This window comes from Macrotis lagotis, chromosome 1 (assembly GCF_037893015.1).
Source record: "Macrotis lagotis isolate mMagLag1 chromosome 1, bilby.v1.9.chrom.fasta, whole genome shotgun sequence".
NCBI lineage: Eukaryota > Metazoa > Chordata > Mammalia > Peramelemorphia > Peramelidae > Macrotis > Macrotis lagotis.
Window position 1 is genome coordinate 825,380,164 of NC_133658.1, and position 17,320 is coordinate 825,397,483.

A 17,320-nucleotide genomic window follows, 5' to 3' on the forward strand; every position below is an offset into this window, starting at 1 on the left:
AAAAAAAAAAGTCTTTTTTTCTAGAACAAGACAATTTGAAGAGCTAAAGGTATTTGATTTCCATTTTTTTTGTATGTAATAATAGTCCATTTATTGTTGAATCTTTGTGCTAATTAAAATAGTTTACTTTATTTGGTGGGATATATATATATATATTTTAACTTACTTTCTCCCTTTCAATAATGTACTCATCCTATTATATTCTTTTATGGGGTTTTTTTTTCTTTAGGTTTTTGCAGGGCAATGGGGTTAAGTAGCTTGCCCAAGACCACACGGCTAGGTAAGTATTAAGTGTCTGAGGCTGGAATTGAACTTAGATCTTCCTGACTCCAGGGCCGGTGCTCTATCCACTGCTTCACCTAGACACCCCATGCCCTAATATATTCTTAAACAATCACTCAATATCTTAAAATATCAGAGCTCATGTGGTTTAGAACTAAATTTGAGGGGCGGCTAGGTGGTGCAGTGGATAGGACACCAGCCTTGGAGTCAGGAGTAGCTGAGTTCAAATTTGACCTCGGACACTTAATAAGGGAAATTGTTTTTACTCTGTTTGCTTTGGCTCAGAACTCTGCAGGTTTAGGTGAAGGTAAGAAATAGGTCCAACATATGGCAGGAACAGCTCTTTCTGGGATGCCACCAGCAGGTAAATGCCTTTATTTCTGGGTTCCAACTGGAAATAAAATATCAAGGCTACTAAGTGAATCCTCATAGTTAAGGATATAGCTTTGTTATTTTTGTTTTTAAGAGGAAGGAGAAAGCTGGTCAGTCACTTGCTGTGACAGATGAAATGTAACCTATCAGCAGGTATTGTAAAACACAGTTATCAGGCAAATACTGTCCTACCTGCTGGCATGAAAACACTGTTGTCTGTCTTCTGCAGAATACATCCTTATTATTATTTCTTTTATTTGACAAGTTCCCCAGAGAACTAAAAAGTGGATCTTATCTTGAAACTGCTTAGGTCTGTCTGAGCAGTAGTGATGCAGGATTTGCTACTTTAATTGGAAATTCATTTTATTTTAAATTAGAAGAAGAATTTCATGCAAATGAGTAGGACAACTTAGTTCTCTTTCTAAACTGGAATTGGGGAAAAGTAATGACTTGAAGGAATCTTCTCTATTGTTAACATTCTGTGACTCTAGATAGGAAGCTAAGAGAAGAAAGGGAAGCCAAATCAAGAAGGTTGTTAAGATGCAGAATTTTCTTTAGGATGTGGTTTAAAGATTAGGGAATTAAAATCTGGATGAAATACTGATTGCATCACATCTAAATATCATGGTCTAACACTGTGACTTAATTAGAAAGTATCAGATCATTGTATACTACTGAATAGATTATAAACAATTACATAGACTTCTGACTCCCTAATTTCTTGCATTTATGAGAATATTTCTTTATACAAAGAAATTAGAATTTACCTTTTATAAAAGTGATTTAGAATTTTGATTTCTTTGGAACTAAAAATTTTTCCTTAAATCACCTTTTATTATTTCATATTACTTTGAAAATAATCTTTGATCATTTTTTTTAATAGGGTGAAGAACAAAGGGTTACTGAGTTCAGGTTGAAATTTCTTCTCTAAAGTATCTATCTTGACAGCATTCCAAAAGTACTCAGCCGTTCCACCTTTCATTTCCTATACTGGCAGTTACCAAGCAACCTGACCCTGCAAACAAAGCTGCTGGATACAGTATTTACTTTGCTACTGTTACCTGGGAATCCAATCTTGTTTCTGTTGCTTCCCCCCCCCCCCACTTAGCTACAACCAACATTATGATTATAGATTTGCTTTACAATTTAGAAATAACCAGTTCAAAAGGCAAACTAATACTTTTTAGCTTTTGGTTGGCACCATAAGGAGAATGGGCAGTCAGGAACTGGTCACTTTGAACGTAGGAGGGAAGACTTTCACAACTCGGCTTTCTACCATACGACAGTTCCCCATGTCTCGGCTGGCACGCATGTTAGATGGTCAGGACCAAGAATTCAAGTTGGTAAATGGTCAGATTTTTGTGGACAGAGATGGATTGTTGTTCAGTTACATCTTGGATTTCCTGAGAACTAGACTTCTTTCTTTACCCACTGACTTTTCAGATTATCCAAGACTCCGAAGGGAGGCTAATTTCTATGAACTTGATCCTCTGGTTGAACTTCTTGACCAAGAACTCCTAAAGCCTAAGGCAGAAATTTTAGAGGTGCGTTTTATGTGCCAGGACACTCGAGCCTTTTTCCGGGTCTTTGGCTCTTGTAGCAGCACAGTTGAGATGTTAACTGGGAGGATTACAGTGTTTGTAGAGCAGTCCTCTATCCAAACCTGGAGCGATAGCTCTTTGCCTCCTCAGACGACCTTACTTCCATTTCCACCACAAAGACCTTCATACCATGACCTGGTTTTCCAGTGTGGCTGTGATAATACTACTGGTAGCCAGGCTGAAGCCAGGTACTTTGTTCTATTTCAATATGACTCCTTATCTCCTCCCTTGCCTTCCTTTTTGTCCAAATCTTTGATGTTTTTTATAAAATCAAAATTTCTAATGCCTAAAATAATTATTTTTCTAAAAAAATTTTTGTTTAAAGTGGTGCTTTGGGAATATAAGTGGGATGTAAAACAGGATTATTTATATATTATTTGTTCCATTGCTAATGAAATTGGCTTTCATTCATTGGAAATATTTATTTTCTTAACAGAAATTCTTTTAATTTGACTGTTACTACTCTGTTCTATCCTCCTCTGCCCCCAAAGCATTTTAAACTTTTTTTTTTTTAAACACTCCCAAGGGAAGGTGTTTCTACCCCAGTGGTCATTTTACCATATTTTGTCTTTGGCATTGGCTTTTTACGACATCTCAGAATATATTAATGATGGTATCTCAGCATATTCAGGGTTATTTTGTGACAATATTTTTAATGCTTATTTCTTCCAATAAGTTGCTACATAGAGGTTATTTAATAACTAAATCAATGTTTAATGTGGTTATAAAAGTTTACCTAAAGTTGTTAGTACTTTTCATACCCCTGTGTTACTAAAAGCTGTAAAATGGCATTTCTTTTTAGGAAACTCTGACTGGATGTGTTCTTTGTTGATGAAATTTAAAATGTATATATATGTATATATATATATATATATATATACATACATACATATATATATGTATGTATGTATATATATATATATATATATATATGGAGACACGAGTGTGTTGTGGGGTATCGTCTTAAACTAAAAGGTAAAATGAAGGACAACCATATTTAGCATATACATTGGAGGTATTATCTTAATTATGAGTGGGTGGCTCATGATTACATTGAGAATGGGATATGTTAAGCTTTTTTATTTTATTAAGGAATTAATAGCTACTTTGGATTCTTTTTAAAAATTAGAGAAAAGAGGATAAAATTATAAGATATTTTAGCAGAAATATTCCAGGAGGGTGAAAAAGAAGAATTTTGAACAAACTATAGGCTTTGGTGCATATATGCATAACACAGAAATTTTGGGAGAATAAATTGTAGTGAAAAGGCTGGCAGGCAAAATAAATAAACTTAAGATAGGAACCAGGGATGGCCAGGCATTGCCAAGTGACACACTTCTGTTTCTTGGCTATGTTTTTAAGGGGCCAGGCTAATTTTAAAATCTTAGTGAGAATAGCTTAATATCTTTAAATGTTGTTAACATCACCAACATCTATTAAACTAAAGTGGAGATTAGTTGATTTTATGAATTTCTTAGCCAAATGACATAAAATTCACTTTTAAGTAGTATTTGTTATTCTCTGAGCAACAAATAGAAGGTAGGGTGGTACAGTGAGAAGATTTTAGATTGGTAGGTAGTAAGGTTCCAGAGTTTCCTTATCTGTTAAATGAAAGTATTGGGCTAGATGACCTAATATTGGGCTAGATGACCTCAGAAATCTCTTTTAGTTATAAATTTATGAGCCTATCCTACATAAAATTTTTTGGATCTATATATCTAACTTCAGAAAAGGTGGATAACCTGAATAAATGAACATATTGGGATCTTTTGATGCTAAAAGAAAAAAACTCTGAATTTTAAGCCTTAGTCTGTCCAGATTCAAGAATCTATTCTTAATCTCTATATACTTTCTGCAGGCTATAGAAGGAATGCTTGAAGAGTCTGGGTCTTTCTTTTACCACCTGAGTCAAAATGCCTGGTGAGGGGCAGGAAAGAAAAGGGTCATATTTGGTCTGACTTGACTCTGAAAGTGAACTACTGAAAGCCCATTGGTAGCCATCAACTTAGATAGCATATAATCTAGCTGCAGAAAGCATCTATTACTCCAATGATCAGTTATCATGTCCAAATTGTATGTTAGTTAATCTCCTGAAAGCATGAATATTTCCATTAGCACCAGAAATGTTTGGATTTTCTGTTTTCTTGCAGCTGCAACTCATTTGATTAAGTTTAACCTAATTTCATAGGATCTTAAATATTTTCTTCTGTAGCATTTGTTCTCTTGCATTTGGTTTTATGAATTTGTTTTGTTTTAATTCTGGCTCAATAAGAAAATGTATAAACTTTTCAAATTAAAAAAATTGCAAATTGTTTTTGGTTGTTATTTCACATAAGATAACTCTTTATTATTATAGTGCCTTGGAATCTTTTTTTAATCTCTGGCTGGGAGGGAAGGGGTAGGGAGAGCTTCTCACATGGAATCATGTTCTTTAACTTTTATCGTTAATGTATATTACTGTTTTGTAATTGTTTATATTGTATATTTTATAAAGACTCTAGTTCTTTCAGATGTTCTAGTAATTTATTTTATTTCTTAATATGTTTTTTTTATGTTTTAAATGTGCCCTGGGTTATATTTTGGACCTTGGGAGTAGAGGGAAAGACTTACTAACACTAAGGAAAATGTAATAGTCATTTTTTTCAATAAATAGCTTTCTTTCTTTGGATAGAGAAATGTGTTTTGTAATTTTCCATATACTGTGGTTTTTTTTTATTTTTTTGTATTCTCAAGTAAGGGATACTAATACTTTGAAAAATGGCTTTAACAGCATTGAGTATAATGTTTTGATAAACTCTTTTTTTAAAAAAAAGTTGAAGGTATCTCCCATATCTTTTTACTCTACAAACCTACAAAAAGTTCAGGTTTTCATAGATAACTTTATTAGTTATATTAGTTTCCTATCAGATTGACTTCTTTGAATGTTATAAGCCACCTGTTTTTATTGTGGGGGTTGGTACATCTGACTGTAAGGTAGTAAAGAGGGTATACATATAAAGATAAAATTTGCTTTACTTAGGAGAAAGAAACACTAGCTACTCATCACTATGTCATATTAGAGATTTACTATGTCAATAATAGGACAAATTTAAATAGTTTAGGCAAAGATACAGCCCTGTCATATGTGGTCTATTCTGTGAATTTTTCTGAATTCACTAGATGATTGTAAATCTCCCCCCCTGCCCCATTTTGGCATTATCTCAAAAATTTTGCTTCTTGGGAAATCAAATTTAAAAATACATGTTATTTAGTCAATTTCATATCTTTATTTTAAGATTAATGTATAGATACTTATCATAGAGCTAGTTGTATCTGTGACAAAAGATTAATCATTTCTTCTGCTTTAGGTATGTTTCTATAAAGCCTGATAACCGAAAGCTGGCCAATGGAACTAATGTGCTAGGACTCCTTGTGGACACTTTGCTAAAAGAGGGCTTCCACCTGGTGAGCACTAGAACTGTGTCCTCTGAAGATAATGTCGAATGCTACAACTTTGAAAGGATGAATAGGCTTGAAGACCTTACCATGAGTGAAAGAATGAAACCACAGCCCACTACTGCAGCCCAGCTGGTGCCAGTACAGTCTCAGAGAAAGAAATGAAGTGCTTGGTTTTCATTTAGACTAAAAAAGGGCATTTCCTTTTTAAAAAGCAGTATTTCAAAGGGAAAAAAATACACACACACGTATACATGTGAAGATACGTACACAGAAATCATATATTTATATATATAGATATAGATATATCTATATATATAAAATTTGTGTGTGTGTTTGTGTGTGTGTGTGTGTGTGTGTGTGTGTGAATTTCATGACTTGGGTAGGGTGTATTGACTTGCTAAATTCTGGGATAAAAACACTAGGTCCAGTAATTTCACAAGCAGTGAGGAGCTGCTTCTGAGGATGTGCACAGCAAAGCATGTTACATTGCTTTAGGAATCAGAACTTGAATATATTGAAGTATGAGGTGGGCAGGGGTGGCTGTTACAGTGTTTGTTTTTTTGCTGTTTGGTGTGAGTATTATCCTAAAAATTTGGATTTTTTGTTGGTTTTTTTTCCACTTTTTCTTTTAAAAAAGGAAACTGCAGCAAAACCTAGACTATTTCCTCAATCAAATTAAACCAGATCTTTAAAACTGTGAAGATCTATTAGGAATTTTTTCATTTGCCCACTTAATGGGTTGGAAGGAAACTTAGTGCTACCACAGTAGTGTTAGTGAATAGGGAAGGAAGAAAGGGGTACTAATAATATGCACGCAAGTCCTGCCATTTAGCACAAGTAGTTCCTTTGATCCCCCCCCCCCCCCCCCGAAGGTTTGGTGTGTTTTTGTTTTCTCTTCTGTCTTGGAGAACACAAAAGGCATTGGCCATCTCACTGTCTCTGCATTTGTCTCAGAGGAGCTGCTCTTTGTTTATCTCAGACCTCTCTTTGAGATATGAAACAGTAGTAAGATTTTTGCTATTTTCCATCTAACCAGGGAATTCAATTAACCAAGAGTGGTCTAATGAGAATTTGGGAAAGCTATCTTGAGCATTTGCTCCTATCATCCTCAAGATACTTAACCTGCAAGTTGGAACCTTTATATCCCTCCTCAGTTTTCTATGTGTGCTCATGAGTTGGCTTTTCTTATAAATGAGTTGAATCTATTTCTAAGTGGAAATATTTTTAGAAGTATTAAGGTTATGTTCCCCATTTGAAATAGCCCAATTTAATTGAGATAGCTCCTATTTTGATGAATAATGATTTGCATTTTTGTCTCTGAGTTAAAGTCTCCTAGAATGATGAACGTATAATTTTGTAAACAATAAATTAAATTCTTGTTTTCAAAGAAGGAACTGTGAGAATGTGACTTATTGAATATAGCCACCTACAATCTGTGTGACCTTGGGGAAATCACTTTTTCTTTCTGTGACTCAGTTTCCTAATACTAAATGAGAGGACTGGATTAGATGGCATCTAAGGTCACTTCTAGTTCCTTATATCAGTGCAGAAAGATTCTGTAACATTTACCAAGAAGTATCACCACAGCTAAAATCGCTTAAATTCAGAAGATTCTTGGAACACATTTTTTTTTAGGTTGTTGCAAGGCAAATGGGGTTAAGTGGCTTGCCCAAGGTCACACAGGGCAATTAGTTAAGTGTCTGAGACCGGATTTGAACCCAGGTACTCCTGACTCCAGGGCCGGTGCTTTATCCACTACATCACCTAGCCACCCCTTTTGGAACACATTTTAAAAAAGCAAATGTTTCCAGAAGGAGGCCTCCCAATAATTCTGTTGGAGAATATGAATACAGAATATGGGTTAGGGACAGGATTTGTGAATTTCTTGGTGTGAGGAACTCTGGAGTGGAAACCCTTCCAGCTGAGGCAGCTGGGCAGGGAGGTAGGACTTAGATTCAGTTGGTCTTAGGTTGAAATCCTAAGGTCAGCTAGGTGGCACAGTGTATAGGGCATTGGCCTTGGAGTCAGGAGGATGTGAGTACAAATCTAGCCTCAGACACTAGCTATTTAATCCTGGGTAATTAGTCTCTTAACCCCAGTTATCTTCAAAACAAACAAAAACAAATCGTGCATTATGTGCTTACTAGCCTGGAAAGGTCCTATAACCTCTATGGGCTTCATTTGTAAACCAACAGGATTGTTTTAGAGACTTCTGAGGTACCTTTCAATTCACAATCTATGATCCTATAAAACTGCTACCAATTCAGTCCCTTTGAAATTTAGAGTTAACCTAGAGCAAAGATGTGACTCTTGGCTACTAAATAACATTGCATAGGGGGCAAAGGATAAAGAATAAGATAAAACACAAACATGACATGATTTCAGGTTTACAGGAAAGTTTTCTCCTGTAACTCTGAGCCAGAGTCAGGAAATTAAGATCAAAATGACTTGTCCATGGTCACAAGGCTGATAAGGGCTAGGAATTTCACATTTTTCCATTAATCTAACTAGAAATGCTTCAGGAGATTTGGGGTGGGGTGTCATAATGAAGTCATCCTCCCCTAAGGTAAGGAAGTACTTTCTTTTTAAAAAATGCTTTGCAGCTTTTTAAAGATTCTTTTGAGACCTCACAGATCTATAACAGGAGTGACAGCCATTTATTGCATTCATTTTATCTACCTTTTATTTAACCCTTCTTCTAAACCCTAGATGACTCTCCTTCATACTTTATGCCTCTGCCAAATTGTGCCACTAACCTTTCAACAATTTCAATGTGCCACCTGGTGCTGCCAACCTGCATTTGTTCAGGACCCCACTCCTAGGGATGTATACAGTACATTTCATCTTCATTTTTACTATAGAAATCTTTCATTTTTTCTGAGGCTATGTTCAGGTACCACCTGTTCTTTGTCTTCCCAGATTCTTTTTCAGCAAAAAAGTGTTCCCTCCTTTCTCAGATATTCCTAGAATACTTTGGATTTTGCTTTAAAGGCAGAAAGTCTAGTTTAATTTTTGATAGCCATCTAATTTTCTTTACCACAAACATCGATTTCAACAATCTATCATTCTATACTGGTATATTTTGAGTATTTCTTTACTGATTACTAAAAATACCTATGGTGAAGAAAATAATGTAGATGACGACTACCAAAGAAGATATTTCCATTCAAATGTTTGGAATCCCTATTGATTGGTTTTTAGTCCGTTTAAGTTTACAGGAAAGAATAACTGTAGGAATGGGATTAATACTTAGTGAGCTAGAATGTATAAAAAGCCACTGCATATGGAATCCTAAGAAGTAGCATGAAATGCAGCAATTAACTCTCTAAAAAACTATGAATTTTGAATTTTAATGGTATCACAAAGCAAAAATTAAAAGTTTTTGTTTGGGGAGAAATCTCTAATGTTAAAAATACATATTCATGGAAAAACTTGTTTAGAAAAATTTCTTGAATTCTTTTTTTTAATTGAAACATACCTACTGACATGATCTAAATTCCCCAAAGAGCTAAACTGTAGGCATAGAAAGTGGAATGGGTATTGAAATTGGGGTGCTAGGACATAGCAATAAAAACTAAGATGTGCCTTTTGAAAAGCGACATTTTCAAAGGAAGTAGAGGTAAGTAAATGGTAAAATATCAAAAATTAAATATCAGAACAGGATGATCAAGGGGTTTTTTGCTTCTTGGTTAAAATCATAAAAAAACAATGAGGAAAACTCCTGCTGTAGACTCACTTATATATCTTTTACAATTGCCTGCCAATACCATGTCCCCTTTGTTTAAGCATGAAAAGCATGGCTTGTTTCAGTTCACTAGATTAAGAGGAACTGCTGCAGTTGGTACTTTCTGCAGTTTAAGAGGTTAGTTTCGATTTCGCTGCAGTTCCAGGGATTTTACCTTAGATTTTGCAAGGGTCAGCAGCTTATGTTTCTATGTGCCTGGAAGGGTTCTTTCTGGGTTAAGATTTTCTGAAAAGTAGCACATCCTTGGTGTCCAGTTCAGCTTTGGTATGCGATTATGATTTGCTAATTAGCCATTGTGCCCACGTCATGGTAAAATTAGCACCAGTCTGGGCTCCTGCCAAGCTATGGTTAACAAAGAGACTTGAAATGTGGTAACAATGAAATGGTCAAGGGATAAACTGGAAATTATTTGCTATAGAGTATCTAATGTCCACCTACTCTGTGTTTCTCAGTTATATATTGCAGTTGCATTTGCCAAAATCTAGTGTAGCTTTATAACCTTTATTTGTATTGATTTTCAGTGATAAATTATAAAAATGTCCACATTAAAATAAATGAATATCATAAATGAAAACACAATGAATCTGCTAAAAAGAAATAGAAGTAGACAAGAGAGATTTAATGCATTAGTCACATATACTCTCCTATGGTTCCTTCTAGGTGCAATTGAAGCCAAATCTGTAAAAGCCAGTGTAAAAAATGTTTAAAGGGTTAGGAAAATAAAGATTTAAAAAAGTTCTAGAAACAAGGAAAGAGGAAAAGAATGTTATCAAGGTATTCTTGAGCTTCTGGGGCTTCAATGACTCGGCCAAAGCAAAATTTTCTCCCATGAATTGACCCATCAAGAATGCTCAGGTTTTCTATTAAGACTGCAGGGTCTCTTGACTAGGGTAGAGATAAAGAACTGCTTTTTACTGTATATTACCTTCCCTCCTAGAATAGAGACATAGAAAATCAGTGAGCCTACCAACAAAAATCTTGAGGGTTGATAGAAAAAGCAAAAGCTTTGGGAGAGAAATCAGAAAGCAGGATAACTTTAAAAATCAAATACTAAATATGAGACTAAATATGGGACTTTTGCTTACAGAGCTGAACTATCACTTGTCAAATGTTAATTTAGCCTTTAGGATGGCTGCCTGGTCCTTTATGTCTCACTCCAACACAAGTCACCTATAAGTTCCTAAAGCAGTTCCATATGTACCTATTATTTTAGCTGCTTCTTGTCATTATGTGGATATCTTTCAATATTCAAATGGAAATTTAAACCAACAGGATCATTAGCTAAGTTTTTATCTCAATGGATTCCCACAGAAACCTAACTGAACTGGACCTAAACACTCAAGGCCTAGACTATGTCTTGCATGGCTTTTGTGTCCTCCATAGTGCCTTGTAGACTTCTGGTTATATAATAGGAGCCTGTGCCTTCCTGATGAACTGAACAAAAAGGAGAAGCCTTATTTTCACTATATTCAGGATCTGGAGAAACCAATTTATTTTCTACAGACCTGACTGCAAATGAATTACGGTGATAACTTGCCAGCCTCAGTTTCCTCATCTATAATTTCCTCATCTATAAAATGGAAATAATAGTACTACTGACATTCTAGGGTTATTGCAAGCATGAATAAGCTAATATTTGTAAAGCATTTTGCAAAACAAAGTATTATACAAATTCCAGTTTTCATCTTCTTCCTCCTCATTTACTACTAGTATGTAAAATGGGATAAGGACAGGTGCTGGAACTGTGATTCATTGGGAGAGGAAACACATAGATAAGTTCATTGCAGATCAGTACCTTTTTTCCAACTTATTGTTCAGAGCACCATTAGGTTAAGCAACTTTTCCAGGACCACACGGTATGGGTCAAAAGCATTCCTTCAACTTAAGGTCGTCCTAGCTCCGAGACTCACTTGTTCATTTAAACTCTTCAAAATACCAGATAGAAACAATGGAGATTGGTGCCAATCATGAAATTAAGGCCTGGGTTCAAATGTTGGCCCATGGCAACTACTAGGTCCCTAGACAAGTTATTTAACTTCAATGTATCTCAGTGAACTTATCAAGACTTAGAAGGGTTGCAATCTGCCTCTTTGTAGAGGGAGGTCTAGGAAATGACAGATCCTTCATATAGCCATAAAACACCTCATACAGAATTTTTATCAGTCAAAACTCAATAGGACTACGGAATTTGGAACAAAAGTTAAGACCATAAGAGGTAGCATAGTATATTTGTAAAAGATCCCTCCTTCTAGAGTAAGAAGACCTGGATTTGAATACCAACCTTGTCAATCTCTATGTCTGTGAGATTGAGCAAATCACTTTGTTTCAGTTTCCTATCTGTAAAATGAAGGGGTTGGACATTACTGGGAAATCCTTGGGGTATAAAAACAAAAACACCATAAAAAAATTCCAATAACAAATCCTGTGCTATTATAAACTTTGAAAGACTACAGATTTAATATGGGTTACTTCCACAAATTATATGTCCCGAAGATAGAAAATTTCACTTACCTCCCCAGTTGGATAGCAGGTCAGGTCTGTCGGACAGTTGTACTAGGCTGGAAACAATAGTGGTAAGTACTATAGGTTACTGAATTTGGAGTTCACAGAAATAGAATGAAAGGGCTCATGGACCCAAACATTCAGAGATACCTTGGAGATACATGCTACTGAGGTTTTCAGGATGTTTTAAACGCATGTTCTTTCAAGGGTTTTTATATACAATATAAATTTAACAACAAATACGCAGCATAAAGTGAGATCTCTCCCTGGAGAGTGATGATCCCTTTGTCCAGCAGTTAACAAGACAATCTGAGAAAGGCCTTTCAAATGACTTTAATGGATAGTCTGGTTTTAGGACTCTGAGGTGCTCACAGTAAGGAAAAAAATTCTGCTTTGCTTTCCTTGAAACTCAGACCTCCTTGTTATCTTTGGAGCAGTTTACAATTTCCTAAAGTGATTTCCTTTTTAAAATATGTTACATTTCTCCACCATACTGTTTTGCATAACAACTTTCAGAAGCCTGAGTAGCAGGAGAATGATTGAATGGATAAAGTCTACTAAGTTACGGACGAGATAAAACCTTCAGCTGCTGCTCCCTTTCTGTACCTCTGGCCTCATCTATAAACATTAAGAAATCTTGTCCAACTCTTTTTTTTAAATTTCCTTTTATACCACTTTATACATTTATTTTTGCTCAGCATAAGAAAATTTTATCTTCCTCACCATGTCAGTTCCACTCTAGGAAAGTTTGTTCTGCTTGATGTTTTCAATTATGTTTATTTTTCCTACAATTCAGTTTAGCATGCTAGGTATTTTTGCCTTTCTGTTTCCTGAAGTAAGTGGAACTGGAATCTTGCATATTTCCCCCAATTCAGTTACATGCTTCTCACTTCAGAAATAAAACGATGTCACTCTGCAAAGTTTTAACTAATGGAATTGTCTGGACTTTCTTACCTTCTACCCCTTTCCTTCAATCTAGTTCTGGCAAGGATCTTTCTTCCAATAACAATGAGGAAGGACCATGTGTGTTAGTGAATACATTTTCCAGTTGCCTAGTATTTGTGAGTCTAATTATATAAATGATATTATTGTAGGAATTTTCCAGAAAGCACAAGCTTCAGAATATATTCTTAGCAAAAAAAGGTAAAATTTTAATTCAAGTTTGGAAGGTTTATATGGTATTCTCAACTGATCTTTTATGTTTTGGCTTTCCCCCCATGCAGTTTTTTTTTTGGAGAAAGGGAGCAATTCTCCTTAGTTGGTAATCCTCGATGAAGCTTTAACTCTAATATTAATTTCCAAATCAACATCTATAGCAGTTCCCCTTTAACCAGTGCTCCCCATTTTCTAATGTCTACAAAATAACTCTTCTAATATGTTCTGTCATCACCCTAAGCTCAATATTTAAAACCAAACTCGTCATCTTTTCTTCCCTAAAGCTAGATCCTCTTGCTAATTATGACATTTCTTTCAGAAGTACTGACTCTATTCCTTCAAGTCCAGATCCCTGGGAGTCCTTCCCCTATATCCAGTCTATTACTGAATCATGTATTTTCTTAGTTAATTTTACTGAATTCTTGTCATTTCTCCTCTTAATTTATTCTTTCCATTTCTAAGACTATATGTCCTCAAAATTCCATTCTAGCATTATTGCAATAGACTCCTACCAGACCTATAAATCTCAATCTTTTTTCCTGCTTAAGTCAATCTTGTGTTACCCTTCAAACTGAAACAATAATGGCACTGAGGAAGCAAGTTACTTTTGAGAATTGTCACCCTTGGGGACAGCTAGATATTGCAGTGAATAGAGCACCAGTCCTGGAGTCAGGAAGACCTGAGTTCAAATCCAGATTCAGACACTGATACTTACTAGCTGTGTGACTTTGGGCAAGTTACTTAACCTCACTACCTTACAAAAACAAAACAAATGAAAAAAACAAGAGAATTGTTACCCTTAACTTAAACTTTTATGCCCCAAAACCTAAGAAATCCACCTTAATGAACAAATTTGACATTAATCTAGTTTCAAGCATGCTGGCCAAGCAAATTTTTATTAGAACAAACCCCACTCAGAGTCCCCAAAGTCACTTACTGTTCCAGGATCAGGAATCTTTTCATGTGGTGACCTACTGCCTGCTTCACTGTCCTCCGAACACATGGATCTGTTGCAGATATTCCCTTCCACTGGCATGAGCTACCTCGCACCTTTTACTGGTGTGAGAACTCTCACAAATTTTGCTGGATGCTGTTGCCTTCTCCGAGGTCTGCAACTTTCCCCAGCCACTCAGGGGGAGTACCAGCAGTCCTCATTTTCGAAGAACTGTGTTCCTGGAAACTGCGTTGTAAAGTGGATCATCATAATTGCAAATAGCATTTTCCCAGAAGAACAATGTTAAAAATTAGAAGTAATAATTGAGGGCAAGGCATAAAGTAAATCATGGCTAAGATTAATAATATAATAAACAAAAATGGCATTTATAATCATGTAAAAAAGCTAGATTGTATACCAGATCCTATAACTGGAAATTAATGTCCTGTATACATTGTGCAAAAAACAAAAAAATCCTAACATAAAAGATAGAACTGTGCTTTATCAGTAACCTGACATTAGAATTATTATAATGATTAATTTGCAATGTGTTGTTAAGCTTTTTTAAAAAAAAATAAACTTCTATATGGAATAAAATCATTCAAAAATTATTCCATGGACTTCAGAAGAGGGTTTCTTTAACTTTTCCCCATGAACCTTCTGTGAATGTTTTTTAAATATTGAAGAAAATGCTAAAAAGCTAAATTCCAGTTACAGTTTAGTGAAAACATTTTTTTCTCCATTTAAGACTCCACACCCTCCTTCCCCAAAAACTTTTCCTTTAGAGCTATTCTTAAAGAATTAAAGAAGGTGATCAATATGTTTGCACTCTTTTCTAGTATATCTTCTAGTATTTCTTAGAAGGCAATTTTCCTTTCTCATGGTGTTTTCCCCACTGAAAAAGCACTTTTTAGTACCAAGAGATAATCTAATATTTATTCCTTTCACCTACTTTACCTTTTCAACTTGTTCAATGTGTGTCCTCACAGGAATTATGTTTAAATAGTATTATAATTGCTGTGGAATATTTTACTATCTCATTTGGCTCAATAATTCTATGATGTAGAGAAGTTGCAAGTTTTATCACCGTTTTTATAGTTACGGAAACTGAAGGTTAGAGAGCTTACGATTAGTCCAAGAACATCTAATAAGTGGCAAAGTGGAACTCAAATTCAAACCTTTTAGTGCCAAGTTCAGAGAACTTTTCACCAATTACACTGAGCTTAAAAACAAAGTCCACAGAATTGTTAAAACAAGGGTTCTAATTAGGCATGCACCTTTATGCCAGAGCAAACTTAACAATGAATAAAGAAGCTAAGTAGAAAGCCACCAGTGATAATGAGTTGGCATTGAATATAGCAGAAATGCAGAAAAAGTTGGGGAGCTTGTGTTAGCAAAAATGAACTTGAGAAAATGAATGTTGATATCAGCCAAGAGTGAGTAGTTGTTGGGGCAAAGTGGACAGCTCTTGCTATAGAGATCAGGAGGTCTTTTCCAAAGGCTATTATTCTATTGCTGATAGAGTCATTTCATAGGGTAAGCTTAACCATCATCCAGGATACAGAAAATCATGGAGTAGGGTCTTAGTGCCTCTTGGAAGAGGTAACATTCTTTCTCTCCTTTCTATCTTTGTTTGTGTTTAGGGGTGTGTGTGGATGTCATAGTTTCAATTCCATACACAGATGATTTCTGCTTTTTTCTTCAAAACACCTCTCAAAATTCCTCAGAAGGCTATAATCCTTTCTCATGTATGATTCCATACTAACTTTCAAGGGCCTATCAAATCACATTTTTAGCTCAGTGTTGTCACAATAGGCACCAGAATATCTGGATGAAAAACAGGTATCTTTCTTTTCCAATCCCCTCTTCTTCCAGCCTATGTTGTACAAATTTCTCATAATTAAAAAAACCCACAAATCCTTTGTCTCATTCATACCAGTCTTCTAATCCTGGCATATCCCCAAACCATGCTCATTTCCACTTTTGTCTTTTGCTCATACTGTTTTGCTCCAGCCTTGAATATTCTTTTACAAAACCTTCCTAACTCTTCAAATCTTGCCATTCTTTTAAGTCGAGATATGTCCAACCTCCTGATTATTCTAGCCCAGTGATTACTATTCTTTTTTCAATGCCACATTGTTTAGCACTTAATTTCCTCTAATTGCTTCAAGGATATGAATTTTATTTCCTCAAATGCCAACTTTTTTTTGTAACTTCCATAGCTTTTAGCATACCTTTAGGTACACAGTACACACTCAATGATTATTTGTTGATTGTCTTATTTTTATTAAAGTCTTTCAAAATATAATTTTCAAAAATATGCATAATTAAAATTGCTTTAATTGTAAAACCTCAAACTCACTTGCACATCACTCACAACTGATTGAAGAGAACCTGAATGTGAGTAAAACTCTACCTTCCAATTGCTATGGACATAGTCTAAAACCTAAAGTATTTCTCATTCTTGGCTTAGCATAAATGGGTTAGCAGTAGCAGCATTTCCCCAGCCTTCAGAAACAGGCAGTTACAAACATCAACTTCATGGCTTTGTTTATAGCAAACGATGCATTTGAGAGATGTCATATCCTACTATACTTAGAGGGTTTAGTGTATTATTACTAAGTAATGAACATGTGATATAACAGTTTTAGACCAATCCAATGATGCTTTGATTAACGATAACCAGAACTTAATTGATTTTGAAGAGAGGACAATTAATTTGAATTTTTTCCCTTAAGATAAATCCTAACTATCAGGGATTTTGTAGAAACAAAAAAATAACCATAGCAGACACACTAAAAGGCACAATTTCTCAGGAAATCTCGGGAACAGTGTATCCAGGATTCCAATCTCTTAAATCTTCCACATATATCAATTAGCACATTTTGAAGTAATACTGAATTGAGTTCTTGTTTAGTTCAGATCTTTAGTAATTGAAGGTCTCACTATACTCTTATTTACTGAAGCAAGAGTGTGTATTCATACCTTTTAGAAAGATTTCCAACTGTGGCCAAAGGGAAAAAAAAATTTAACTTTCAAGTAAGCCAAAACATTATCAAAATGCTTCAATTCCCCAAATATTAATCAATGTTTTTCAGCAAAAATGAAGTTAGTTTTGTAATTATAATCATGCTGACATGTATATTATAATTCTTTTATATTTGCAATTATAATTCTTTTTCATTTGCAGACCCACTTTCTCTCCAAATTCAGGAGCTTGGCTAGTTTTCCTATACTGATGGTCCAGCACTGCATACAGCAAAGATGATCTTTAATGGAAAAAAAAAAAGA

At 35.0% G+C, this 17,320-nt stretch overlaps 1 protein-coding gene and 1 long non-coding RNA gene across 21 annotated transcripts in view; one reads left to right on the forward strand and one right to left on the reverse strand.

Annotated features, from left to right (window-relative positions):
- The first annotated feature begins 1,861 nt into the window (after positions 1-1,861).
- On the forward strand, positions 1,862-9,350 carry KCNRG (potassium channel regulator). Its single transcript, XM_074217164.1, has 2 exons — positions 1,862-2,443; positions 5,603-9,350. The coding sequence occupies exons 1-2, from the start codon at positions 1,866-1,868 to the stop codon at positions 5,853-5,855; spliced, it is 831 nt and encodes a 276-aa protein (XP_074073265.1). The 5' UTR covers positions 1,862-1,865; the 3' UTR covers positions 5,856-9,350.
- The window catches only part of LOC141508492 (uncharacterized), a 107,200-nt gene continuing 96,431 nt past the window's right edge, over positions 6,552-17,320 (reverse strand). For 16 of the 20 annotated variants that reach the window (XR_012474434.1, XR_012474444.1, XR_012474439.1 and 13 more), the window contains one exon: positions 6,552-17,298. This is a non-coding gene — a long non-coding RNA (uncharacterized LOC141508492). The remainder of the gene's footprint in view (positions 17,299-17,320) is intronic. The other 4 variants (XR_012474436.1, XR_012474426.1, XR_012474431.1 and 1 more) reach the window with 3 other exon arrangements.